Source organism: Heterodontus francisci, chromosome 10 (assembly GCF_036365525.1).
Source record: "Heterodontus francisci isolate sHetFra1 chromosome 10, sHetFra1.hap1, whole genome shotgun sequence".
NCBI classification, from domain to species: domain Eukaryota; kingdom Metazoa; phylum Chordata; class Chondrichthyes; order Heterodontiformes; family Heterodontidae; genus Heterodontus; species Heterodontus francisci.
In genome coordinates, this window is record NC_090380.1 from 47,569,974 (window position 1) to 47,597,939 (window position 27,966).

A 27,966-nucleotide genomic window follows, 5' to 3' on the forward strand; every position below is an offset into this window, starting at 1 on the left:
CTGAAGCAAATCACTGGTTGATGTTGTGGGTCTCCGCCAAAAGTTAGAGAACACTTCCATTGTAATTGAGTCAATAATTAATGTGGATTTTAACACTATAACTTATTAATATATCCACAAAATGCAGTAAATGAAGCTCAATATCAATCGTGACTTTGATGCACACAGTCAAATTAGTTCAGTTTTTAATCGTATTATATAAAGCCTTTGCATTCAGAAGGTACAATTAAACGCAAATTAAGAACACAAGACTCCAAAATGTACAAATTCAATTAGAACTGACTTGTGACTAAAAATATAAGGCAAGTTAACAATTTAAAAAGTGTGGTGCAGCAAACTCATAAGTACAAACAGTGCAACTTGAAAACAAAATAAATCAAAGCTGGGTAAATTTATTTTAATATACAGTATGTTCTTGGACAAAAACAAGAAATGCTGGATTCACTCAGCAGGTCTGGCAGCATCTGTGGAAAGAGAAGCAGAGTTAACGTTTCGGGTCAGTGACCCTTCTTCGGATGTTCTTGGACAACCTGCTTAATATAAACCTTATTTAATGGATCAAAGTAAATCTACTGGAAATAAACAGTACACTGCTGGCTGCCTGAATGTTTTTTTTTAAATTGGGTCTTTTGTTCCTCCATTTTACAGTATGTTAGTCAGGTATGCAAAACCTCATATTGCTGAGATAATTTTGGTGTCTAATTGAGGTGGGACAATCAAATGAAAATGCAATGTGATGTGCATAACTAAATTTGCATTTACCTTTGAATCAGGAATTTTGTACAACAGGATGGATTATTAAATGAGATTGGTGAGATTCTTTTCTGTGAGCTGAGTCTTGCCTCAATTACTTGTACATTAGTGTTGCGACCGACCGCTCCAGTCAAAGCCCCAATCAAAATATATGATTCTGATTGTGGTGAGAGAAACACACTGATAGTTCAATCATGTCCCTCCACGGATCACCTAATATATCATTTAAACTTTCCAAATTATAGAAAGACCCAGCCAAATTGTACCATCTATTGACCCCCGAATGAGGCTAACCAAACCAGGTGTCTTTAAGTCAACAAATTAACTATTTAATTAGAAAAACTAAATTTTTAAACACTACGAAGATGTAACCAGCTTGAAAAATTAGAGTCCTTGCAAATTTACACTTCCTGATGAACAATCCTCTGATTTAAGTCCAAGCGCAATCTTCCAGGGTCCGATGAGGAAAGGAAAAGAGTCCAACGCCCGAAGCTTCAAACTCCCCTTTCTTTCAGCAATGACCCACAGTAGATTAACAACTCACAACCAATTTCAATAGAATCAATCTGGCTTGAGAATTTTTAAGGGATAAAAGATTATCACAGTCTAACTTCCCTTCCTTCAGTTTAAATTATCAGAGATCTCTGTTTTGGCTTGACCTTTTAGAATTTTGAGAGAGAATAATAAATAAACAGACTAAATTCTCTTCCTTCTGCTTAAATGGGCTGAGAGCACTTCTTTCAGGTGCTAACACACAGCTGTCTGTCTGTGTCCTCTGTTAGAACAGGCTGTTTGCACTATAAGCCAGTTCAAAATTAAATTGTAACTCGATGCTCAGTCTGAGTGGCTGTATCCAAGGTAACGAGAATGTACCCTTTGAATCGCAGTCTCCGAATGGCTGTATCCAAGGCAACGCGAAGGCATTCTTTAACTCAGTCTTTGGAGCTTGCTGCCTTAAAGCAGTACGGCTCTTTTTCCAGCCTTAAAGGCACACCGCATTCCTTCCCCAGGAAAAAAAAGACTACAGGATCATAACACCTTCACCCCAGCAGAATGAAATGCCATTCCTGAAATGTGTTTTGTTACAATAGGTTAAAAAATACAAATTGATAAAAATGCTAACATTTTTTTTTCCCATTTACAGGCATGCACTTTTCTAAAAATGTTAAGAGTACAGCAACAAGTTCCACCAGAACATTTCAGCTTTAAATTTTCTAAAGGTTGTCCTAATTAACCCATTTCAAATTTCCAAGCATAGTCTTTCATATGTTTTGTGTTTTCCTTCCAAGCGTCCCTATTGTCCATCACCTCAGCCAGATGAACAGCACAGCTAGGAGCACTGACCACTACTGGATTTACTATTCTCTGAGAAGTCTTTTGAGTACCCCTTAACCTATGTGGCATCACTTGACACTGGAAAGCCCTGTCCAGTGTAACATAAGCTTATTTTTTTCTTACCCTGGAGTGTCAAAGGAACTTGACAGGTTTTCTCCAACACATATGCCTCTTTAAGACACATGGTGTTTCCCATTCTGTCCATACGGTCTTTTAAATGAAAATTTGGGTTGGAGTCTGCCTTCTTTGTCATAGTGATTTTTCTATAGTCTATGCCAGTTTGAGCCGACCCACCAGGTTTAGACATCAAGGCCATCTGCGAATTCCAGCTGTCCTGACTAGGTTCAAGAAGCTGCCCTTCAGCATGCATTGTACCTCTGCTTCCCCTTGGACCTGTCAGTCTGGACCTAAGCGACAAGGATGTTGTTGTAAAGGAATGGTTCCCCCTATACCCATATCATGTGTGGCTAAGGTTGTAATTAAATAGGGGTATAAATTATTAAGAATTTGAAATGAGTTGAACAAAGATTTATTGTAATATAAGGCATGGTGGCTGAGTGTAGTGTGATTCATAGTTCCTTCTGAAAAATATCTTGAGGCCCTTGCAATCTCACAATTGAGCTTTTTCAAACCAGCCACCAAAACAATAAGATCTGCAAAGCTTATTTGAACAAAAATGGTCTTGTGATATGGCACGTGGTTGAAAGTGTGAACTTACTTCTGATTTTCTTCATTGTTATTTGTACAGTAAATACTTTAAAAAATGGAAAATCTGCAAAGATGACATGCTAAGAGTAGAAAGGTGTCAATCTTTTTACTACCTGAAAATTCCCTATTCGCCATCTCTTAAAGTATTTGAATGTTTGACGTGTAGTCTGGCACATAACTTCAATGTCGCAAGCATTCGGGAGACATTGTAGTTTTATCTGAAATTGAGTTTATTTCTTTTTAAATCATCTCTGACCATAAATGTAGCCACTTACCAGGGAGAAAAAGCTAGAACATGTAAGGTAACTCCTCAATTGTAGTGCTGTAATAAATCCACTTATTGCTCAAGTGGAAAACAACGGTCAGCCTTCACTTTGAACACTTGTAAAATGATAGTTTTATGTATTTGATATACAGCCCTTGGTATTGTGTGTTTGAGTTCTGAACAGCCTAGGCAATTTAAAAAAAATCTTTTTGTTCATCAATGTTATTAAGTTATGAATTGCAAATATATAACCTTGTGTCAAATTGTGGTCAAACTTAGAAAAAAAATGTTCTTCTTGTCTTCTGCCCAGGAGGTTTGATAGATGTGTGGAAAAATGGCGCACCTTCAACTATGAAATGAAAGGCCTGACCCAGTGGGTGACAGAAGCAGAACAGATCCTGGCTGACAGCAGGATGGATACTGAAAATATAGAGCCACAGAGAACTAAACAGAAACTCAAGGTAATTGTGCATCAAGTGCCTACTTACTGAAATGGCCACAGTTTTATGTTGCAACAAGTCCTAGTTTGGAAATAAATATAGGAATCCGCTTCCAATAGGAAAACTATTTTCATTAATAATGTTGTTTAGTTCACAAATACCGTTAAATACATCAAGTATCCAGGAATAAAGAGATTTTTAAAATATATTTCTGGATACTTGTGCTTTCTGTTTCCTTTGCACTGAATTTTACAGTGTTATTAAGTGATGCTTTTTAAATGAGAATGCATTGGAAATGTTCGTTATGTTGCCTTGCAAAGACCATTGAGGCTTACTAATACCACCTGGTTGCCAAGGAAGAACAAATCTGTGGCAAACATTCTGATACTAACACAACTGTAATAAACACTGAGATTTGTATGCAGTTCATGCTCTGCTGTGTTAAGAATATATCGTCATTTATACCATTTTTTATTTGCATTCTTTGTGGTCCTTTGGCATAGAGTAATAGGTAGATTATTTACGGTTAAGTGGCAGCATATGTTGAGGTATAATTACAAGGGAGCCATAAAGAAGACTTTATGGGCTGAATTGTTTTTGAAGACTTTACAGATACAAGTCTGGTGGGATTTATGGCAATAAAAAATTTCCATTAGCTCGACAGTAATAGAAACTGTTAAGTATTCTGTCTTTTACTAGATTAGTGGTGCAGAGCTTTATGAGCAGTGCTTGGTGACCCGTATGTAAAATTAACAGGATGTATGTTTTGAAGTGCAGTATATGCCCTTGTGGTTTGATCAAGAAATATTTGTTCTCCACTAACCTGTCCTAAATGCAGAGAAGTGGAACAAGCTAAATAGAATGGCTTATCCTTACTTGATCGATGTACACCTGACCCAAATATGTATTGAAAAAAACACTTAATAATCCAACATCCATGGTGTTGCTCTTTGGTTTGGGTGGGGGGTGGGTGGTGTCAAGATTAAGTATGGTGTTCAGGTGAAGTGGAGGTTAAAGGGCAGGAGATACTTGGACAGGGGCATGCAGATGTAATTCAGATGTCATTTTAAAGTTATACATTAGGATAGATACTATGATTTTTATGTTCTTTATAGTTCAGTTGCAAAGTATACAGCAATTTGAGAAGCATAGAAATAGAGTTAATTGGAGCTTTGGTGTTTCTCTTAAGTATGAGGAGCTGATACTACTGTATCACCTCTGGTGAGAAGGTGTAATTGCTGCATGACAGGTTTACATACACAATTTCTGTTATAAACATAGACTCAATTACCTGTGATTTTCCTTTGATAGGAAATTGTGTACAAGTTAATTTATTTGAGGTGGGAGAAGGACAGCTGTTTTATGTTATTAAAGCAGACATTAAAAATATTTGCCAAACTTCTTTGGAGAGAAAAGTTGGCGCAATTTTAATTACAGCATGCTAGTGATGCATTGTTGTATTTAGACATGAATTATTGTACTGAGTGTTTGTTTTTTTAAAAAAACTAGGGTCTGCCAAGCACTTCTGTAGATAATGACACTATAAAGATCCAGGCTTGACAGGAGAGCACTTTCTTAAAATTAGTTGATGCAGTTATTGTTATTTGAACATCCATTTTATTTAATTCTGGCTCTTTCTTTGCATAGTAAGCATTGACATTATGGGAGGAAATTGATTGAAAGATATAAAGTGCTGTATTTATATCACCATAGGAACAGGAGTAGGCCATTCAGCCCCTCGAGCCTGTTCCACCATTGTTAGATCATGGGTGATCTGTATCTTAACTTCATCTCTCTGCCTTGTTTCCATAACCCTTACTACTCTTGTCTAACAAAAATATATTATCAATCTCAGCTTTTAAATTTTCATTAAATAATTTTGGGGGGAGAGAAGTAGAGATTTCTTCTATCCTTCATATGAAGAATTGCTTTATGATATCACCCCTGAATAGCCTAGCTCTAATTTTAAGGTTGTGCCACCTTAGTCTGCACTCCCCACCAGAGGAAACACCTCAATTAGATCACTCTTAATCTTCTATATTCAAGGGAACACAAGCCTTGTCTACATAATCTGTACATGTAATTTAACCCTAATACCCGCAGTATTTTGGTGAATCTGTGCTGCATCCGCTCCATGGTCAGAGCTCTGCACAGCTCTTTGCATTCAGCTCTCCTGGGATAAAGGAGAGCTTTGCATTAACCTTTTAAATTTTTTTTGGACCTGTCCACGAACTTTGATTGATTTCTGTATTCGGACCCTGAAATCTCTGCTCATCCACAGTTTATAGCTTCTTACCTTTTAGAAAATACTCTGATTAGTCTTTCTTAGGCCTAAATTGGATGACCTCACACTTGCCCACGTTGAACTCAGTATGCCACAGTTTTGCTCACTCACTTTATCAATGTCCCATTGTAACTGTCAGCTCCTATCTACACTATTTACTGTGCCTCCTACCTTAGTTTCATCGGTAAACTTAGATTTATGACATTATATTCCTTTATCCAAGTCATTTATAAATACAATGAAAAGCTGAGGCCTTAGTACAAACCATTAATCACATTCTGTCTATTCGAGTACATAATCATTATCCCTACTCAGTGTCTTCTACCTCCTAACCAATTCCCTATCCAAGCCAATAGGTTGCCTCCAATTCCATCCACTCTCATTTTTGTTAACACCCTTGACACAGTATCACTCATGTATGGGTGCTTCAGCAGTTTTGCCTTTGCAACTTGTCATTTCAAATTAGTTCTCAAACACCATTAGAAACAGCAGCTCCTCCAAGGCAGTTCATCCAAGTACTCAACATTTAAGTAGTTTAAAAAATCAACAGCAACTACAGAAAGAAACCAAAATTATGTTTAACTTAATCAGAATTATTTCATAGATGTTTTATTTGAGGAACAGCCAAGCAAGTGAATGCAAGATTGTTATTTTTCTGATTCCAATAAGACTTCATCTACAGTCCAGTATTCATCAGCAAATTTACGTTCATTTAACATATTAAATATGAGGAAATTTAAAGGTACTTTGCAAGAGGCTGGGGTGGACATACACTGGATAGGAGTGCAGGGAAGAGTTCGGGACGATAACCACAGGTGTGATCAAACATATAGCTTTGCAAGAGCCTTTGAAAATAAGGAGATGTAGCAAGCCAGAAAGAGAATTCCAGAGTGCAGAGTTATGATGTGTTACTACCAGGTGAGAAAGGGGTCTAGGGGTTCCCTCTCAGCCTTTGCCTGGTTTGACCATAACAGGGTTTAACTTTTAAAAATGCCGTGTTTTTATCTCCCCCTCGGTGAATCCGTGTTCACTGCTCTCCAATTGTAAGGCAAAGAAATTAACCAGACAGGTTTTCTTAGATTTAAACAAAAAAGGTGTAAGTTTATTAACCTTAAAACTCTAATTTGATTAAAACTACTACGACTATGCAATGCGACCACGCTAGCTTGCATACGCGGTAAACACACATGCAGATAGAGACAGTAAAGGAGCAAGAATAAAGGGAAAAAGTTTGAAGCAATAGCTGGAGGTCATTTACTGTCCTTTGAGTTCAATGTAGACTCTTTGATTGCAGTTAAATCTTGCCGTTTGTTGGGGTCCAGTGCATGCTTTCAAACTTGTTTCAATGTAGGAGTCTTCTCTCTTGAGGTTTAAGTGGCTTCAGTCGATCTGGAAATTCGTGAAAGGGAGAGAGCCCTTCCTTCTCTTTTGTCTCCAAAGCAGTCTCTGTCTTCAAACTGTCCTATGAGCACAATTCAAACCTCCAAGTTGGCCAGCAGGTTAGTCATGTGACCAAGTTTTTTCAACAAACTCTCCTGCGTTTTTTCTGGCTTCTCCATCTTAGCAGCCACCCTCAGGGGGGGCGGGTGGAGGGGGTGCGGTGGGGCAGAGCTGGATGGAATGCTGGCTTGTTACACATTCAATGTCTGGTGATCAAAATCCATTTGTGTTAATTGGATCAAGGAGCAGTTCCATTAACTTTTCTGTTCTGTCTCTTAGAATGCATATTTTTCCAGCCACTGCTGATTTCTTTAAACAAATCATCTGTTCAGTCCAGCAACAGTTTAAAAATTAATGTTCATATGAAATTAATATGCCTCATTCATGGCAGGTGGGGTCTTCATGAAAGATGACTGAAGATGGTGGAGTGATTTCGTCAAATCATATAATAGTGCAGTTCAGAAGGAGGACATTCAGCCCATCAAGTCTGCATCAGCTCTTTTGAAGAACAATCCAGTTAATCACTCTCCCTTGCTCTTTTTTAGAACTCAGATAGCTAGGTGATGAAGGATAGAAAACTGGAGCCGAGTCTTTATACACTTGCAAGGTTTTATTTACAGAGAGAACATATTGCATAACATGCACCTCCAACCAACAACTCCTCTTTCAGCTTTCTCCTGTATATTTGAGCACAGGTGCGTTCTCAATTAACACCCACCACTTGAATACGAATAACACCAATTGATACACAATTAACACTCTTTCCCCATAATCCCTGCATTTGTTCTCCTTCAAATTTTTATCAGATTCCCTTTTGAAGGCTGCTATACAATCTGTATCCACCATTCTTATCAGTACGTAAAAAGATTTTCCTCATGTCATTTCTGCTTCTTTTGCGAATCACCTTAAATCTGTGGCATCTTGTTAGTGCCCCTTCAGCCATTGAAAACAGATGTTCTTTATTTACTCTATCTAAACCCTGCATGATTTTGACCACCTGTATAAAGTCTTAGCCTTTGTTGCTGTGAGAACAACCACTGCAATCTCTCCACATAACTATAATCCTTCATCCCTGGAACCATTCGAGTAAATCTCTTTGGTACCCACTCCAAAGTCATCTTGTCCTTCCTAAAGTGTGGTGTCCAGATTTGAGGTCACATTAGGTAAGAGTTGGAAGAGTGAATGATGTGAGCCATGATTTAGGACTGCAGGAGGATACAGTGAGTGGAATGAGGCCATAGAGTGATATGTAAATGAAGAAAGTATCTTAAGTTTAATGCATTGGGGGATGGGAAGCAAACCATGGTTGGAGAAGATAGGAGTGACAGGGCAGCAGGACTTTAGAGATAAGGCATAAGGTGTGGAGGTCTGATTGAGCTAGAGTTTGTGTAAGCTGGAGTTTGGGGTGCTGGTGAAGAGAGCATTGGAAATGCTAAACCTCCAGGTGGAAAAGGTGTAGATACTGAAATTTCAGTGATGGTGGAGTGAGCTAGGAATGGAAGTAGGTTTTTTGACTTGTTCTTTTAGCATTTATTAATTGCTTTTAACCAAAGATAGTAATGTAGCCACAGTCTGCTGCTCGACACAATTTATTGTGATATCATCCTCAATCAGACTGAACTACTCTGTGAACAATTGAGGCTCTCCTCCAACCACTCTGATTTCACTCACCTAATGAAGCATGACTGAATTAAGCAATAATGAACACATGGGAGTATAGCAGGTTGTAATTGAACACAGGCAGCTTGATTGAAAGACAAGACATCTGGTTGAGTGCTTTTAGTCAATCTGTCATTCTCTATTAAAACTTAACGTACAACCAAGTATTTGGCATATCTGTTCAATGAGAGGTTTTGTGGATTTGTTTTGTGGTGGGTGTTTTGAGTTGTTGGCGTTGCATTACATACTGCTGTAGCAGTTTTGGTTGGTGTAATCCAATGCATGTAAATCCTTTGTGGATATGTAATCTATATGAAACCTGATCATGTTATTTCTGAATTGGGATCATGTTAAGAATTTTGTGAACTGCAGATAAAAATAGCAAACTTCTTGTGGCAGAGATTGTATTAAATCAAAACTATATCCAGCATAACAGTGCTAGCAGATAGGCTACTAAAATATTAGCAAATTAATTGTATGCTATGTGCTACACATAGGTTATGTGGGAACATTTACGACTCAGATAAAGCCTTTTTAAAGTTAATAATGAAGCTTGCATAAGACATTCCAAATATCGCATTTGAAAGGGAATTATTTTGGTTCAGTGAAATTCTCTGATTGGATCAGTTATGTCCTTACCTGGAGTTGATTCTACTTTGCATACCTGTACCTAGAATGGCTGTCCTCTTTCAATTGTGATTTAACAGTTATTGTGGTTTATTACCATGTCTACTCCGGAGCTCTTTCTGCTGTTGCATTCTTCAGGGTCCAGTTTTCGGAATGAGTTCCCTTCATGGGGGCACCTTGGTCCTCAGCTTTTCATTTTTGGAAAATCTGCTTTGAAGTCAACTGCAGTAATTCTGCATCAGTTGTGGTGATTTTCGCTTCTGTGCCAAATTTGTGTGTGAACTTATTGGTGTTTCTGTAGTGAATTTATTGGTCTTTCACTGCTGTCTGAGCTGGAAAAAAATGGATTGTGCACATGTGGTATTGAACACTTCCCCATCCTGCAGATTCTCTTTTAGTAAAATGTCTGCACAGTCAACATGATTGGAAGAATTTTTGAAAGTATGGTTTCTGTTACCTGGTCTTGGTATTAGTTATAAAGTGAAGGATATGTGCTCCTGTTTTGAGGCTTCATGGGGGGGAGCCATTTTTTGTGGAGATTCTCAAGTTGTCTTCAGTTGCCAATTGATCCAGGAGGGATGAGGAGAATAAAAACTGCCTTTCTCTCAGTTCACATCTTTCTTTCTATTTCTCTCTTGCTCCACCTCATAGGTGTTAGAAATTAGAAGTTTCATCTCACAGGAGTATCTAATTGTCATTAATCTTTTGTAATTGTTAACATAACGTTAATGAGATCATCAGTTAGCTTCAAAATTCAACCTTTTTTTTAAAAAAAAGGGAAATAATGTTGTGAAGACAGATTTTTTCCTACCTTTCACTCACTTCCTCAGTTCAATATACTTTTAAAGTTTTTAAAATAAAAATATAGAGATGTGTAATCAGAGCGCTATTATTTTCTCTTTCCCTCTTCCCGCACACTGCTTTTTTAAAAAAAACACTCGCTATAAATTTTACTTCATTAAAGCTTTTGCACATTACCCTCTTATTCTTCAAAATTAGTTAAAGAAAAGATGAGGACAGAATGTGCTAGAAGATAAGAATAATATCACATCAGTACAGCTGACTGAACAATATGATGCATTCTGGAAAATTAACTGGACTAAAAATAGTCAGACTGCACAATCCAAATTCAGTTCACAGCCCCAGGCAAAATTATCAAGTTCAAGCCCATTTGTTTTTGAGTGGCAGAGGCCTTTGAGTAAAAACTTAATGAAGGCATCTAAAGACAATTCAATGGATAGATGTAATCATACTAATGTGAAGTATGTTCTTTTTTGCTGATTGGTTTATTATGCTCCGACCCTTATTTTGGACACGAGAAATGTCAGTTATTGGGGAAAAGGTGGTGGTTGAGAAAAAATTTATAAAGTATTTTTGAGATTTATGGGAACACAGTGTTTCAGATGATGCAATTTCACAGTAGGGTACTTGCGCCGTAATAAGGCAGCTATTGTGTGTCATACAATCTGACACATTTAACATCAAAAATACCTATCGCAGTGCCAACTACAGGAATAGCAGATACTGCAGGTACTTACAAGTTTGCAATTAAATATAGGCCCCCATATAATAAATTTAATATCTAATAGAAAGTAATAAAGTGCTTAGTAAATTAGATATAGTAATGACAGGATTTTTGCAGCATTACAGATTAAAGACTAGTGTGAGATAGTGAGTAGTGATTTTTGCACAGTATAAAAGTATTGCAATCATTTTATTTGTAGTATGCCACCAGAGCCTACCACTGTAAATTGTGTTTTGTGTAGCTTGTGAGCTAGATTTGCTACTTGAGCTGTGCTGTCTACATCTGTGTCATTAGATAGAATAAAACCGCTTTGCGAGTGTATTGGGTATAAAATCCAGTGTCTCTCAAGGGCAGTCCAAGCATATGAGTTCACAGAATTAACTGCCAGTCAATTCTTCCTGCTTCAAATGCACCTCCTGCAGTTTACTGCAGAGCCGTGATGACTCTCTCTCACTCCTTACTGAAGGAGATGCAATGTGGATGCCATAGATGTTATATAAGTGAAATTGGAATAAAAATGAACACAAATTAAGTGAACTGATTTAGTGTCAAGTTGCAACTAAACTATGATAATTACTGAGTTAGGTTATGTTTTGAAAGAATTTTTTTTTGTGCAAAGTTACTGAAGTTATAAGCTCGCGTGCTTTATATTAGCATTACCTTTACAAGGAATAAGTCAAATTGGTTGAAACCCCAAAACAACTGAAGACCAAAGACTGAACCTTTTGCAGAAGTACTGCATTGTTGGAGGTGCTGTACTTTGCAGGAGATGTTAAACCAAGGCCCTGTGTGACTATCTAGGTTAATGTTACAGATCATATGGCAATAGTTGAGGAAACGCAGGGAGTTCTCCAAGTACCCTGGTCAACATTTTCCCTAAATCCAACACCAGAACAGATTAATGTCCTGCATCCCAGTTTTTGTTGTCAGATCTTGATGTGTGCATCATGTGCTTTTTTTAATAACTCCTATGCTGTGCCTAGGCAATATCCCCAGAGTGTATCCTGCTCGTACTACAAAAAGAGTAAGATTGTAAATGCGGTTTATGAAGGTGTTTTTTCAAAATATACAGCTTATACATTCTTGCACAATAAGGAACACATATATAAAAAGCAATTTTACAGTTTTCTGTCTTTTATTACCAAATGACCCATTGTGCTAAATGTCAACATGTTTGGTACTACACTTCATATATACTACTGGCGAAATTTAACACCAGACTTAGGATGTAGCACAAAAAATCTTGGTATCACTTTGAAGATTGCAATAAAAGTGCATCTTGAGTCCATTTGTAGCTACTGGTGGCTGAACTACACTGGCTGAAAGTGAAAGCAGGCTGAGGTGTCTATTATCAGTTAGCAAGATTATAACTCTCTGTGGAATTTTGAATCATTCCGATAGCCTCTAATTTTGATTTATTTTTTCCTTTTAGCCTATGGTGCTTTCTGCTTGGGGTATAGTGGCAAAATAATTTTATATGTTTTTCAGCCGGCACCAATTAGCTACATTTTAAAGCTCAAGAGATATGGCAAAATAAATACTACGGTGGTTCAGAAAGTATTTCTTTGTTTTAATATGGTTAACGGGCATGCTTGTTTCCAGTCAATGATAAGAAAAGAATGGATGCATATAAACATTACTAATTAGACTAAAAAGGAGTTGCGATGAATGATGAGACCCTTTTTGGAAGGTAAGACCACAGAGAGAAAGATGAAGATCTTTATTTGAATTACAGTTTCAACAAGTATTTTTTTTATATACAATTATTTAACTGTGATCACTGTAGAATATAGACAGGTGAAGTTTAAGAAGTTGGTCCTCAGATCTCAATAACTAGAACTCTTAGCTACTGGAATAGTGCTGTGTAATACATTAGTCACTAGCCACATGTGGCTAATTGCATATCTGACTGAATAAAAAAAGAGTAACAGACACCATTGTTAGGCATAACAGCATTCCAAAGGGATCATTCCCTCCATGACACCCTAGTCCACTCCTCTGTTACCCCCAAAACCTCGTCCCCTTCCCATGCAATCACAGGAGGTGTAACACCTGTCCTTTTACCTCCTCTCTCCTCACTATCCAAGGCACCAAACACTCCTTTCAGGTGAAGCAGCGATTTATTTGTACTACTTTCAATTTAGTATACTGTATTTGCTGCTCATAATGTGGTCTCCTCTACATTGAGGAGACCAAATGCAGATTGGGTGATTGCTTTGTGGAACACCTCAGCTCAGTCCGAAAGCATGACCCCGAGCTTCCGGTTGCTTGCCATTTCAACACATCTCCCTGCTCTCATGCCCACTTATCTGTCCTGGAATTGCTGTAGTGTTCCAGTGAACATCAACGCAAGCTCGAGGAACAGTATCTCATTTACCGATAAGGCACGCTACAGCCTGCCGGACTGAAAATTGAGTTCAGTAATTTCAGAGCATGACAGGCTCCCCTTTTTATTTTGAATTTTTTCTTTTTTCTTTATTATCTTTTATTTGTTTGTTTCGTCATTCATTTTTTTATTATGTGCCTACCCATTTTCTTTTCATGTTTGTTCTTTGGGCCAGGGCTGTTCATTTTTCTGTCAATTAACACCCTCTCTGCACTAACGCTTTGTCTTTCAGCACACCATTAACATACCGTTTGCCTTTGCACCATGATCTTCTGATCAGTTATTCTCTGTGACCCTCTGTCCTATCAACATCTTGCCTTTTGTTATCTCTTTCCCCACCCCTGCTTTATTTGTTTCAACCTATTACAGTTGTAACATTTGACAGTTCTGATAAAGGGACAGTGACCTGAAGCGTTAACTCTGCTTTTCTCTCCACAGATGCTGCCAGACCTTCTGAGTATTTCCAGCATTTCTTGTTTTTATTTCAGATTACCAGCATCTGCAGTATTTTGCTTTTATTATACCATTATTAGGCAAGTGACCTCAATACTTATTTGCCTATTGAATGCATGGGTGCTTGAACTTTTGTGTTTGTTGATAAAATGATAAAAAGCAGAGTGTGTGAATGTTTTATGATCATTGTGAGTCACTTTATTTTGTTGATTACTGAATGGCAGCAGATGTTTAAGTAAATTTGTAAAGTACATTTACCTGTATTGTATGTAAGGCATTTTCTACTGAAAATAGTACATGTGGAAAATACAATGTCACTGTGTCTAGTTACCATTTTCTGTTGGAAAACAATGCTGTAGGAGACAGTGACAGAGGCAAGTTGGGTATTGTTAGATAGATATGAGTGATATGTGATTTAGAATTTGCATTTGGCCCTTGCATATTTCATTGTGAACAACAATAGTGTTGATACTTCTGTATAAAAAGAATTTCTATGTATGTTTCCTTTTGTTTGGACCATACAAAATGGTACTGAGCCATACAGATGAGATGAGTCTTTGGTTCGTTTCCTGGTTCGTGCTGAGCTAGCTGCTCTCAATTTAACTCTGTGCAAGTGGGTGGGTTTTGAATGAGTTGAAATCTCACCAACTGGGTCTGAATCAAGGAACCTCCATGGTTTTTGAACCAGGGAGGAGATAAATCATTCAGGATTACTGTCTGTAATGTGTATCTAGTGAACACCAACAGAAAGTGTAAGAATATGGCTGCTGAGTGAGAACGTGTTTTGGTTCGGATATAATACCTCCTGTGGTTAAAAAACTGTTCTCCCACACAAAGATGAATTGGAGAGCCACTAGCCCCCCTGGTCTTACCTCAAACTTCATTTTATTGGTGGCATGAAAGCTTAGTCCAAATGTAACCAGCACCGAGGCACAAAACTGTTCCCCTCCCATTCTTTCTCAAAGGTTTGATTCCCTTAGAGTATCCTTTGGGTATTGTCACCATTCTCACAATAGTGTTCTGTGAAATATCATCCCACCCCTTTCTTTTTGGAGGCAGGTACCTGGATTGTGCTTGTGTTGTATCCATGGTGTTCTCCACTCCGGGTTCTACTGCATTGGGTTAGTTGCCCATCTTCTTTGGAAGTCTTGAACGAATAAATCAACTCATGCAACTATTCACTATTGTCTCATTGATCTGTATCTGGTTGTGCTTCATCAGCTGTAATGAATACAGTTCTCAATGTGTCAGAGTTTTCACTGTTGAGTTTGTGTTTATAAAAATATTTTAAACAAATAGCTTAATCAACTTTATGTGGCATTAATAATTAAAGAAAATTGGCAGTTTCTTAGTGTGGTGTCATTACTGTTTGAAAAAACAGATCTTAACTAGTTACAGTAATGGGTTTTGTTTTATAACTGATATTCATTTACTAAATGGAAGCCATTGAAATGTTAAAAAAAGGTAATTGCACCTGAAAGCATAAATTAAAAGCTGTTGAAATTTGGTTTCTATTGACCATAGAATGTATATTTTATTAACAGAGAAAATTTGCTGAAAGGTTAGGTTATTAGCCTTCAGGCTGGCAGTTGCATTAATATTTGACATGAAAAATGATCAGTAACAAATTTCTTCTCAAAACTATTGGCTTTTTGTTCACAGGCTCTCCCGAAACATTAATGCAAAAGCAAAATACAATGGTTGCTCAAAATATTCAGCAGGTCAGGCAACATCTGTGCAGAGGGAAACTGAGTTAATATTTCAGGTCTCTTATCTGAACAGTTCTCCATGGATGCTGCCTGACGTTCTAAGTATTTCCAGCATTTTCTTTTTTTATTTCCTGAAACATTTTAAACTTAAAAAAAATTAAGTTTGCTGTGCCATTTGATGGGCAATTGACTGTTTCAGGAATCTGTTTTTAACACTAGTGAATAAGATTTAAAGCCAGAAATGCAAACGCACTTGGTAATTGTACTATTTGTTGTCTTCGTGACAAAAGAACACTCCATTCTAACCTAATTCAAACAAAATGGCAAGATTCTTTAATTCTAATAAACCCATTAATAAAAAAGGTGAGCTTGGTTAAATTTCAAAGTCAAAATAAATATGCAACCCAGGGAATAGGTTTTTTCAATGCAGCTAGTCACTCCTTTAATAAATTACTTTGCTGGTAAAGCAAAATCCTTGAGAATATTAAACCTAATATATAGGAGTTGACAACTCTTCCTATTTTACGTAGAAGTTAGTTGATGAGCAGACTTTCAGCAGTTGTCAAAATAAATTAAAAGATTAGAATGAGTGATCTGACTCGATGTGCTTCCTTGGCTATTGGCTGCTTGGATTGACAGTCCAGTTGCACAGGGCTGCTTTGCCATACTTCATTAGTGAGTAGCATCACTTCAGTACAGCATCCAATTTATCATGGTTTCACAGGCAAAACTCAGGTAATGTTTTTTGCATTGGATGGGTATTTATGGAAATTAATTCTTCAGGGTGAGGTGGTACATTGCAAATAAATAACTTTTTGGTTCTATAGTGTTTGGCTTTGAAAGTCTCATTCTTTGACTGGTCAACTGGAACAAACAATGCTAATGCTTCTCATACATTCACTTCCCATTTTACCTCTGAAGGGATCTGCATCTGTCTAGATGTCATCAGGATACAGGTACAGGACTCGAGCTCCACTTTCTGGGTGGTTAGTTTTTAATGTTACAAGAGTGCTGCTAGTAGCATCAGCTCTCTTATAACATAAGGTGAGAGGTGAGGTGAGAGTGACTGCCCTTGACATCAAGACAGCATTTGACTGAGTATGGCATCAAGGAGTCCTAGCAAAACTGAGGTCAATGGGAATAAGGGGGAAAACCCTCCACTGGCAGGGGTCATACTTAGTGCAAAGGAAGATGGTTATGGTTGTTGGAGGTCAAACGGCTGAGCTCCAGGACATCACTGCAGGAGTTCCTCAGGGTAGTGTCCTAGGCCCAACCATCTTCAGCTCCTTCATCAATGACCTTCCTTCAATCATAAGGTCAGAAGTGTGGATGTTCGCTGATGATTGCACAATGTTCAGCACCATTTGTGACTCCTCAGATACTGAAGCAGTCTGTGTAGAAATGCAGCAAGACTGGGACAATATCCAGGCTTGGCTGATAAGTGGCAAGTAACATTTGCGCCACACAAGTGCCAGGCAATGACCATCTCCAACAAGAGAGAATCTAACCATCTCCCCATGACATTAAATGGCATTACCATCGCTGAATCCCCCACTTTCAACAGCCTAGGTGCTATCATTGACCAGAAACTGAACTGGAGTAGCCATATAAATACCATGGCTACAAGAGCAGGTCAGAGGCTAGGAATCCTGAGGCGAGTAACTCACCTCCTGACTCCCCAAATCCTGTCCACCATCTACAAGGCACAAGTCAGGAGTGTGATGGAACACTCTGCTCTTGCCTGGATGGGCGCAGCTCCAACAACACTCAAGAAGCTCGACACCATCCAGGACAAAGCAGCCTGCTTGATTGGCACCCCATCTACAAACATTCACTCCCTTCACCACCGACGCACAGTGGCAGCAGTGTGTACCATCTACAAGATGCACTGCAGCAATGCACCAAGGCTCCTTAGACAGCACCTTCCAAACCCGCGACCTCTAGCAACTAGAAGGACAAGGGCAGCAAATGCATGGGAACACCACCACCTGCAAGTTCCACTCCAAGTCACACACCATCCTGACTTGGAACTATATCGCCGTTCCTTCACTGTCGCTGGGTCAAAATCCTGGAACTCCCTTCCTAACAGCACTGTGGGTGTACCTACCCCAAATGGACTGCAGCGGTTCAAGAAGGCAGCTCATCACCACCTTCTCAAGGGAAATTAGGGATGGGCAATAAATGCTGGCCTGGCCAGCGACGCCCAAAAATCCCATGAATGAATTAAAAAAAAGAAGATTCCATACAAAGTTTCAAGAAACTTCTGTGAAATGCAGTTGACCATCTGAGCTTGGTGAAAGTGTACATTTGCATTGGGTTAAAGTTAGACTACTGGTAGTATCAGATCACTTGACTACAGTCTACTTAGTTGTCAGATGACTGGCCTGATATCCAGGTTTTCCTCCCCTTTTCGATGCACTAATATTCATCTGAAACTACTAAGCACTGAAGTCAAAATGATAGTATAACAGCAGCTTACGTAGATTATTTTAGATTCTCAATGTGCACTCTAATGTATTGTAATTCATGAATGTGCAATGTAGTCATTTTAGTTGTATCGCGTGAAGTGTGTGTTTTTAATTGGTTTATTCTCTTCATAAAGATCCTTTATCCTTTGTCAACCTGACATATCCTTTGGAATTAGCTGATCTCCAGTCTTTAGAATCCATTCCACTATGTTTCGGGAAATTGCTAAGGGCAAGCAATATTGATTACCATATTATTTATTATGTCCTTATTTAGTTGTAAAAAAATGTTTGACATTTTGCTTTTGGATGTCTCAAAATAGTGGCTCAGAAATATATCGATAAAAGTAATGTTTCTCTTTTACACTCCTGTGGGGCCAGTGGCTACAGAAATGGTTCTGTCCACATAGTACCATCTTAGTAATGTCTGCTGCAAACTTAATTTACATGGCTATGCACCCTTGTGTGCACTTAGACAAGTGGCAGAGCTCCACAATCAGCCATTAAGTTTTAAGGGCCTGAAATTTCAGTCATGCCCAAGGTGGAGTCTTAGGGAATTTCCATACCCAGTGCTGGAAAAAGGATGGAACTCAGTATCACCAGGATTCAGTCTTGTTTCATCTCTGCTCACGTTTTTTTGGTAGAGGGACATGGATAGATGTTCTACCAACCATCCCCCCCTGCCCATCCCGTATCAAGGGAGCATGTCGGAGGGCATTCCCATATCACCCTGAAAATTCCACGGTACACTGAAAGCTGGGAGTGGTACCTGTGACGCCTTTAGTAACAACCCAAATCTTGCCCAGACTAAGGTTATCAATCCCAGAGAGACTGCATTCTGCCTGGAGACAGACATCTCCTTTTGAAGCTGAAGACTGCTATAACCATTTTTTAATCTTTTGTCTCAGGACCACTCAGGCAGAGAGGCTGTGAGCTGTGCCACTTTTACTGCAAGTGTAAGATCAAGAGAACTGCTGATGTGGCCTTGCAGGTGCCAAAAATCTGCCCCACTCATAGAAGTGACCCCACGCCTGGAATTGGGGTCTGGGCCTGTCCGCTCTGGCATACTTAGGGTTCACTCTTCTGCTGGGAAAACAGCCCTACATTACAACAGTGACTACACTTCATTGGCTGTATGTGCATTGGGACATCATGAGGTCATGAAAGGTGCAAATTCATTCGTTCACAGGAATTTTGGCCCTAATTGTTTTGAGAGCAGATTGCAAGTATCTGCAGTATATTTAACAAATGGAAAAACTAAGATTTATGCAGTTGGTTAAATTGAATGCTGCATAGCTAGAATTTTTCTTCTCACAAAGCACCTTGTATTTTTGATTAAGCAAATCAAACTATTTGATAGATGAAGAACCAGATTGTGTGTGCTGCAGATAGTTTTCCTTGACATCTGAAGCAGTTGTAAAACTATCTCCATTTTGGCTTGAGGATGCGGTAAGTGAAAAATGTTGCTGAAGTTGAAAGGCATATTTTCAGAAAATCATAGTCTGTAAAACTTGCCCAGGATACTGAAAAGGCTGGTCACAAAAAATAAATCCTTCAAGTCTTAATATTCTAATGCTTAATGTTACGACCAGGTGAGAAAGAGGTCCAGGGTTCCCTTACAACCTTCACTTGGTCTTACTGTAACAGGGTTTAATTTTAAACACACTGTTTTTAGCTCTCCCTTGGTGAATTCTTGTCCACCGCTTTCCAGTTACAAGGCAAAGAAACCAGCACAAACAGGCTTTCTTAGGTTTAAAGAAGAAAGGTTGAAATTTATTAAACTTAAACTCTGAATCAGTTAACGCCTGCGGATACATGTCGGGTCCCATGTTAACATGCAAATAGAGACAGAAAAGAGCAGAAGAAAAATAAAGTGGTATTGGCCAGGGGCTGCAAGAAATACAGAATCTGTTACAACCTGCTGGATAGTTCATGAACTAAAAGTAACCGGAGCTCAGACACTGGCCTGTGCTGGTAAAAACCAGTTTGAACTAATTAATTTATGTGACAAGACAAGGGAGAGATCACGGAATAGAGCCTTATTTGGACATGGTGTGATACCGGGGTCTTTGGGCCTGGGCCAATAAGGAGAAGATACGAACGAGGTGAGCAGGCCTAAACCAACCGGAAAGAAACAGCACAGTTTGAAGAGATAAGAAAGAGAATAAGTATGGAAAATCTCAGGCATAGAGCCAGCAAGAAACTCCGGAGATCAACCATCGCAGAAGTGGAAGACGCTGCGTGAGCAACGCAGCGACGACGTAAAAGAGAGAATGGAACGCCTGGCCAGCGTCAGCTCTCCCCTTTTTCGGGTATTATCCATTCTTTTCTGTGACTAAGTCAGGTAAAGGTCAGAGGAACCTAGTGGGTGTGCTTATTGATTCTAGCTAGCTTTGTTATTAACTGTATAACGCAGTTTGAGTTGCATGTTTTTGTCTAACCAAGTGTATAAGCCTTATTCTTACATTGTACAACAACGTGAATAAAGTAAAGTGATCGTTAAAGAAAGGACTGAGTTTCCTCCTCTTTGTACTAAGCCATTAACTGTAGCCGGTGGATTAGGTGGAGGGTGGTTCTCCTGTAACCCGATATCCCAAACATCCAGCCTGAGCCTGAATTAAGAGGACTTAGTCCCACGTGACGGCCAGGATCTCGTGGCTGAAGGGAATAAAGGGGCCAAGGGGGAGTTGACTCCGTGCCACGGTTCACAGTGGAAAGGTTTGAGGCTATATCTGAAGAGTTGTTGTTACGATTCTTCAAGCTCACTGTAGAGTCGTTGATTGTAGGTAGATCTTGCTTTTCGTTGGGGCCCAGTATTCTTCTTAAACCTTGTTCACCGTAGGAGACTTGGGGTTCAGGCGTCTTCAGTGGATTCAGAGGATTGCGAGAAAGAGATGGGAGTGGACAGGAGAGAGATCTTCTCAGTCCAGGAGCAAACAGCTTTCTCCCCAAATTGTTTGTACAAGTTCAAAAACTCAGGTTACCCAGCAGGTTAGTCATGTGACTAGCTGGATTGACCACGTCCATTTGTGTATTTGGTCATCTTAGCAGTCAACCTGGAATGCGAGCTCCCCCACCTTCAACGTCTGGTGATCAAAAGTCCATTGTAGGTTGAATGTCAGGGAATGGCTGCTTGTCCTTCCAAACGCTGTCTGTTAATAAGCAAATGTCTTTTCCAGCCACAGCTGATCTGTTTAACAAGTTCTTTATTAACTCCAGCAACAGTTTAAAATCAATTTGCTTTGTTTTGGGCAGGTGGGGCCCTAGTATGACATTAGAATTTTCTCTCAAAACACTTCCATTGACCATCAGCTATCCTGCATTTACCTGTGAAATCCTGTGCTTATTGCTGGAGAAAACTCTTCAGTAACAACGAGAAATTGCGGTAAGTAAATTTCAGTGAATTTACTGTGTGTCCTGAGAGACCATCTTCAAGAAAGACTCAAAGTGAACTTATATAGTTAGGCCAAAGTATATCTGCTGAGCAACAGTTCAGTAGCACTTGCAGTTTAGGAATGCATGAATCACTGATAACTCTAGGATTAAACTCTACTACCAAGTGCAGGATGAAAATAGGCAGTCAGCCCTACTGTTTAGCTTTTCACTCTTCAATCACTTTTTCAAATGCCGTTTAAATTTATTTCTTGTAATTTTATCTCCTTCAGAATTATTTCAGTGGGTTGCCTTGCTTTCTTCTCATAATCCTGTCGTGTGGTGATTAATTTGCCACAGTCTTAGTTTTGAATGTGGGGTTGATTAGTTTCTAGTGTATTGGATGACTCTTTTTAAATATCCACACACTTCAGTAAGCTTTGTTCTGACTGTTGTTTTCTGCCAAGTTTAGTAATTAAGAAGCTTGTTAGATTTGCAGGAATCCACCTTCAAGCGAAAGAAGCATGCACATCGATTTGAAGATTGTGGCCACAAGCAGGTTATTCAATTAAATCTTAAGCTTGGGAGAAAATGGCTCTTTTGCTGAAACAACTTTGAAGCAATGCAACACATGGCAGGCAGAAGGTATCCCTAGTCGAGCTGAGGTATTTTTAATTGAAGCACAAAAAGATAGATTTAAGAGATTATCCATATTGTGATAAAATTCCTAAGAGTGTGAATGTGAGGCTTGATCAAAGGCTGAAGATAACAGTTGTGAGTAGAAGAATTTGAGATTTCAAATTTTTGATACACTTTGGCCCATATATTTACAGGGAGGTGGGAAGGGAGAGAGGACATCTGCCAGCATCTGGAAAATGCTAGGAATGCAAAAGTTCTGCTGAATTTAACAGCAGGAGCCCATCAGAACGTTTTTACTTTGTTGCCCGGCAGCTGGCCAAATGAGAAACTAAACAGCTGCTGGGTGGGAAAGCCAGTGGTGGGAGGGCACAGCTGGGGGGGCCTTGGGGGATGGTTCCTGGCAATATAGAAGATTGGAGTTTGTTGGAGGTACTCAAGTATGGCAGAAAGGGAGGGAGAGATTGCAGGGAAAGAGTGATCGCAGAGGGTTGGAGGATCGCAAGGGGCGGATCGAATCACTCTGAAAGTCAGTCAAAGGAAGGGAGGCAGATCATGGCAGGTTAACTTGGATGGGGTGGTGAAACACTCTTGCTCCTCCTGACCCACAAGTAGTACTGGAAAAGCATTTACTTCCTGGATCTGGCAGCCCCGTCTCCCTTTAACTGCCATGCTGGGGGTGTCAAATCCAAGTCGCTATCAAAATCTGAGGCACTTATCCCCATTAAAATATTTTAATAACCAACCCGCCTCTCTAGTAAAGTTACTCAGCTGACCCTAAATCTGCTGCGGTTAAACTGGAAGTTAGCGTGTCCGTGTCCGATTGGGGCCTGGCGTCCCATTTTTAATAATTACCGCACCCACCTCCAACAGTATCCCACCTGTCCTGGAGGAATTGAAATTCTTCCCTTTGTTTTTGTGCATAGAGTTTCTCTTGAAGCAGTTGCCAAACAAACTGAGAGCATTGGCTCATCTCTTGTTTACTGCAGTTCAGGATCTTGCTGGAAATATATTCCTCAATGAGAGAGGCATGTCATCTTTGTGACAGTGGCTGATCTCCTCAGCAGGTTAATTAATAGGTACTTACTACCATTAACAGGCCTTAAACCTCTTGGGGAAAGAATATGATTGGTCCAGGGCCATTTTCCATAAGTTCCTGCTCTTTCTGGTGTGCAGAACAAGAATTTTGTATAGAAGTAGTACCAAATCAGAACTGAAGCAGCGTCATTTGATATTTTGTCAGAAAATTTGTGTGCACTGAAGTGCTCATCACTTGCTTTGATATTCGTAACTTAGATATTGAGAGTGCAGGATAGCATTAGTAATATTGCAGCTACATTGAAATATGTAGATGAGCCATCCTGCAAAAGGCCAGAGAATGCATATCGTATGAATGCAATATCGTAATCCCTTATTTTCTTACCACTTATGGCAGATGACATGTACAAAATAGTGTTTTCTCTAAGAATATAGGGCAAGACACACCAGTGCAAATGGACAGGAAAAAATAGCATTTATATTTAAATGGCATTTCAAGTAAGAAATACAAATTAAAACAAGAAATGCTGGAAATACTCAGCTGGTCTGGCAGCATCTGTGGAGAGAGAAGCAGAGTTAACGTTTCAGGTCAGTGACCCTTCCTCAGAACTGGCAAATATTAGAAATGTAAAAGGTTATAAGCAAGTAAGGCAGGGGTGGGGCAAGAGATAACAAAGAAGAAGGTATAGATAGGACAAGGTCACAGAATAGCTGACCAGAAGGTCGTGGAGCAAAGGCAAATAATATGTTAATGGTGTGTTGAAATACAAAGCATTAGTACAGATAGGGTGTTAACGGACTGAAAAACTGAACAGCCGCAAGTACAAACATGTAAAAAAAACAGTGGATAAGCAAACTGAACAAACTAAGATGAAATAAAATAAACACAAAAGAAAATTTTAAAAGAGGAAAAAGAAAAAAATTAATAAATAACTAAAAATAAAAGTAAAATGGGGGGGGCCCCGTCATGCTCTGAAATTATTGAACTCAATGTTCAGTCCGGCAGGCTGCAATGTGCCTAATCGGTAAATGAGATGCTGTTCCTCGAGCTTGCGTGGATGTGCACTGGAACACTGCAGCAATCCCAGGATAGAGACGTGAGCAAGAAATACAAATTGCATGTTCCTTTTTTTTTAAATTTCCATTATTTGAAATGGTTTAGCAGGGAATCAGGCTAACAATTACTGCTGTTTATCCTACAAGGATGAAATCTAAATCCAGCCCAAAGAGGGATTGTTCCTGGTTAGGCCATAACCTTTTTTTTGACCATAGGCATCTCTCTCATGGGGAGAGTTGGTGATGTATAGCTTGAGGATCACCATTCTTCAAGCATGGGGCAAGGCAAGGAGGCAGGCCTCCATGAACTACCACAGCTGGTACAGGGATTGAATCCATGCTCTTGACATCTTTCTGCATCATACTCTAGCCGTCTAGCCAACTGAGCTAACCGACCGCGCTAGGCCATTACTAAACCAGTGGTATTTGCTACAATATTAGTCCTCTATACCACAAAAACGCTCCCGTGTTGAATTTGAACACCGTCTGCATTGAAAACAAAAAGTTGCATGCTGCGATGCATTATTTTGAAGTCAATGCTGTAGTTGCACTGTGAAAGGGATAAGGTGCAAGCAGTTCTTAACCATTGCTGTCCCATTTACACCACAAACATTTGACACTCACACAGAGGAAAGATACTTCCTTTCTCAGTTGTTGACTGGTGCTCAGTGTTTGAATGTAGAAAATGACGAGAAATGGTATTTCGAAATAACATGACTCTGCAGTTTAGTGGAGAGAGTTTGCTGCTGGTTTTCTGTCATAACTCTTGTGGGTGACTGACAGAGCCTCCAGGGAAAGGGTGCAAATGGCTGAAAATGGACATTTTGCTAGACATCCCATTGGTCTATCAGGTATCCGGTAAAACCCCGAAGGAATTTCAGCAGTGATGTTTCTGTCTCTGCTTGAGTTATCCAGATGTTGGCAGCTGCCATCCAGTTCCTAAAATATGCATGTTACAGTGAGACAAAAACACAGCAAGCCTCTCACTAGTACGACTGTTTCCAAGCTCTATGTTTACTGCCTACTCAACAGGAAAACCAAGACAGGTGATCAACAGAATTAATATTTTAAAAGCCAAGATTCAGATGTTAGTTGAAATCAATCTTGTTAGAATGATAAACAGGGGAATAAAACCAGCTATATAATTTTGTTCTGCAATCATCTTTCTACAATCATTGTTGCATTTCTATGTCGGGTGAAAAGTCAGGTTAGACTTTTTAAAAAAAAAAAAGAAATAAACAGACTTGTATTAAACAAAAGTGAAAATGGCACAAAGATAACAATTAAAATGTAAATGAGATTTGAGTAATGATGACACATAACTAAATAACCTTGCAATGTCCGTTCAGCAATCCCCTATTTACTGTAATCTTGCAGAGTACTTAGTAAGGCAGATTTTCATGTAATTAGCACTCAATATGTGGTTGAAGTAGCAGCACCAGAAAGAACTATCCATACACAAATATAAGGCACTGATGAACAGACTCTGTTAGAAAGCGTGATAGTTTTGAACAACCAATAATTCAGTATTTTTCTAATTCAATATAAAGGAGTGTAGTTCCTACTTATTGACTCAACATTTAAAGAAGACTCATATTTAACATTTTTGCATAAGCATCAGTATTGTTCTTATCTACTATTAATTTCAATTCTTCACCGTGAGAAGTGATCAGACACCACATAGAACAGAATAATATATCGTAAAGAAGCCATTTAGGATTTCATTTGATTTGCCCTTTCGGGGACAGCTATTTAATGCTCCATTAATAGCGTACAAAGCAGTGTTATATCAAAGCATATATTGCCCACTCAGTGACCTGAAACCTGAATCAGGCAGGTCCGCAATACTTTGTTGATGAGTGACCAGCCAGTCTGGCTTACAATTATAACCTAGAGGAGTACACCTCTCGCTGGGGGCTGGGATTTGTCCCACTTACTTCCAGGAAGGCTTGCAAGCCAAGGCCAGGATGGTCTGATCCAGGCAAGCAGACGGATATTTACCTGTGTCATGGTAAACTGGCTGCATTCTCGCAATACCAGTCTGAACAGCTAGAAGTTGCTAAGTCTTTGATGTGTCTATGTGTGCCTGAGTTCTCTGCTTTAGGTAAGCAGGTATGTTCCATGGGGGAGATTGTGTACTCTCTGTATCAAGCACACAGAAGATCGACATCTACATATTTCTCAGTAATTTGGTTCAGTTGATGATTTTAGTGTTTTTTTTTAAATCCAATCATAGTACATAAGTTTTTAATAAATGACTAAGTTTAGACCCCGTTTTTCAAGCAATGTAGTTTTGCCAGTTTTGTTGGTTACAGGCTGGAAGAGAAATAATTGAAACTTAAAAATTGCTGCATGATTAGTTTGGTTTGCATTCATATAACTTATTTTATTTGAACTATATAATCAGATATTCAAAATCCTGGAACTCTTGGTAGTTCCTTTCCAGGATACATTAAAAGGAGCTGTTCTGTTCAAAGCAAAGAATTTTGTTTGAAAATCTAAGGCAATCCGTTAGAAACACATAAAAGAGAGAAATTTGGTTTCAATTGCCAAGTAACAGATTAAATGAATGAGGCACCCACTGCAGTGGGGTTGGACTTAGAGATTCCTTGTGGGTTCAGCTGGGTTCTAATGCTGAGATGGAACCCCTAGTGTATTTTTGGTCCCTTGTTCTTTTTATTATTTTGTCCGCTTAAGGAGTTGGGTGGAACAATCTCAACTTATGGATACATAAAACTGTTGTTGGACAGTTACTTCTTTGCTCATTTATGACTTGTAAAATAAATGCACTTGATATTTTAAACATAAAATGATGTCCATATGGTGCTCTGCTAATTTTGAATACTAAACAGAGATCTTAATAGATCATTGAAAAGGTCCAGTGGATATGTCACTCCAGAAGACCAGAAGCTGTCCTGGCATCAAACTATTGCAGAGTTCTTCTGAGCTATCATAGTCTCCAGGTTGTTTTGCAGGTCTTTGGAAATTTTCCACAGTGTGTTATTGGTGTGGGTGTTTGACGCCTCCCTTTTGTTCATTATCTCAACGAGTTATTCCCCCCCCCCCCCCCAATCCCCTGGCAGATGTGTATTGTCAAGAGTGCCTTAAATAACCTTAGCCAACCCTGGTCACTCTTGTCAGAATGTCTTCCTGGATTGTGTAACAGTTCTTGTCGTGGTGAAGGTAGCACTGCCTGCCTCCTCCACCTCCTTCCAAACAGCTTGCACCACCTTCTTAGTGGGTTTCTTGCCTTCAGTGTTCAGCATTCTGCTTATATGGCTTCTGTTATGACCCGGTGAGGAAGGGGTCTCAGACTCCCCTCTTGCTCCTTTCCTGGTTTGGCGTAACAGGGTTTATCTTTTAAAACACAGTGATTTTTAGCTTACCTCCTCAGTGAGCCCTTGCTCACTGCACTCTAATTGTAATTGCAAATAAGCCAATCAGACAGGCTTTCTTAGGTTTAAATAATAAAGATGTATGTTTATTAGACTTATCGCTCTAACCCGGTTAAAATTACTAAAATACAAGACACAAGCATGCCTGCATGCATACAAGAGGCACGCACAAACAAATAGGTACAGAGGGAAAGAAAGAATTAAGGGGCAGGTTGAAGTAGAGTTGGCAATAAATGGAATACAGGTACTATCTTTTGTGTTCTTGATGTAATATCCTTGATTGAAGCTGAGGTCTTGGAAGTCTCGCTGGGGCCCGGTGCACCATTTCAGACTTGCTTCTCTAGTACCAGAAGGCCGAAGATCTGCTTTGTCTGTAGTCTTGCAGTTGACACTGTCACCATGGTTCCCTGGGATTTTGCT

General features: G+C 39.2%; 1 protein-coding gene across 7 annotated transcripts in view; it reads left to right on the plus strand.

The window, feature by feature from the left end:
- The window catches only part of dmd (dystrophin), a 1,950,296-nt gene that overhangs the window by 978,522 nt on the left and 943,808 nt on the right, over positions 1-27,966 (plus strand). For all 7 annotated transcript variants that reach the window (XM_068040560.1, XM_068040554.1, XM_068040555.1 and 4 more), the window contains one exon: positions 3,372-3,522. In XM_068040560.1, the coding sequence (XP_067896661.1) occupies positions 3,372-3,522 (151 nt within the window). The remainder of the gene's footprint in view (positions 1-3,371; positions 3,523-27,966) is intronic.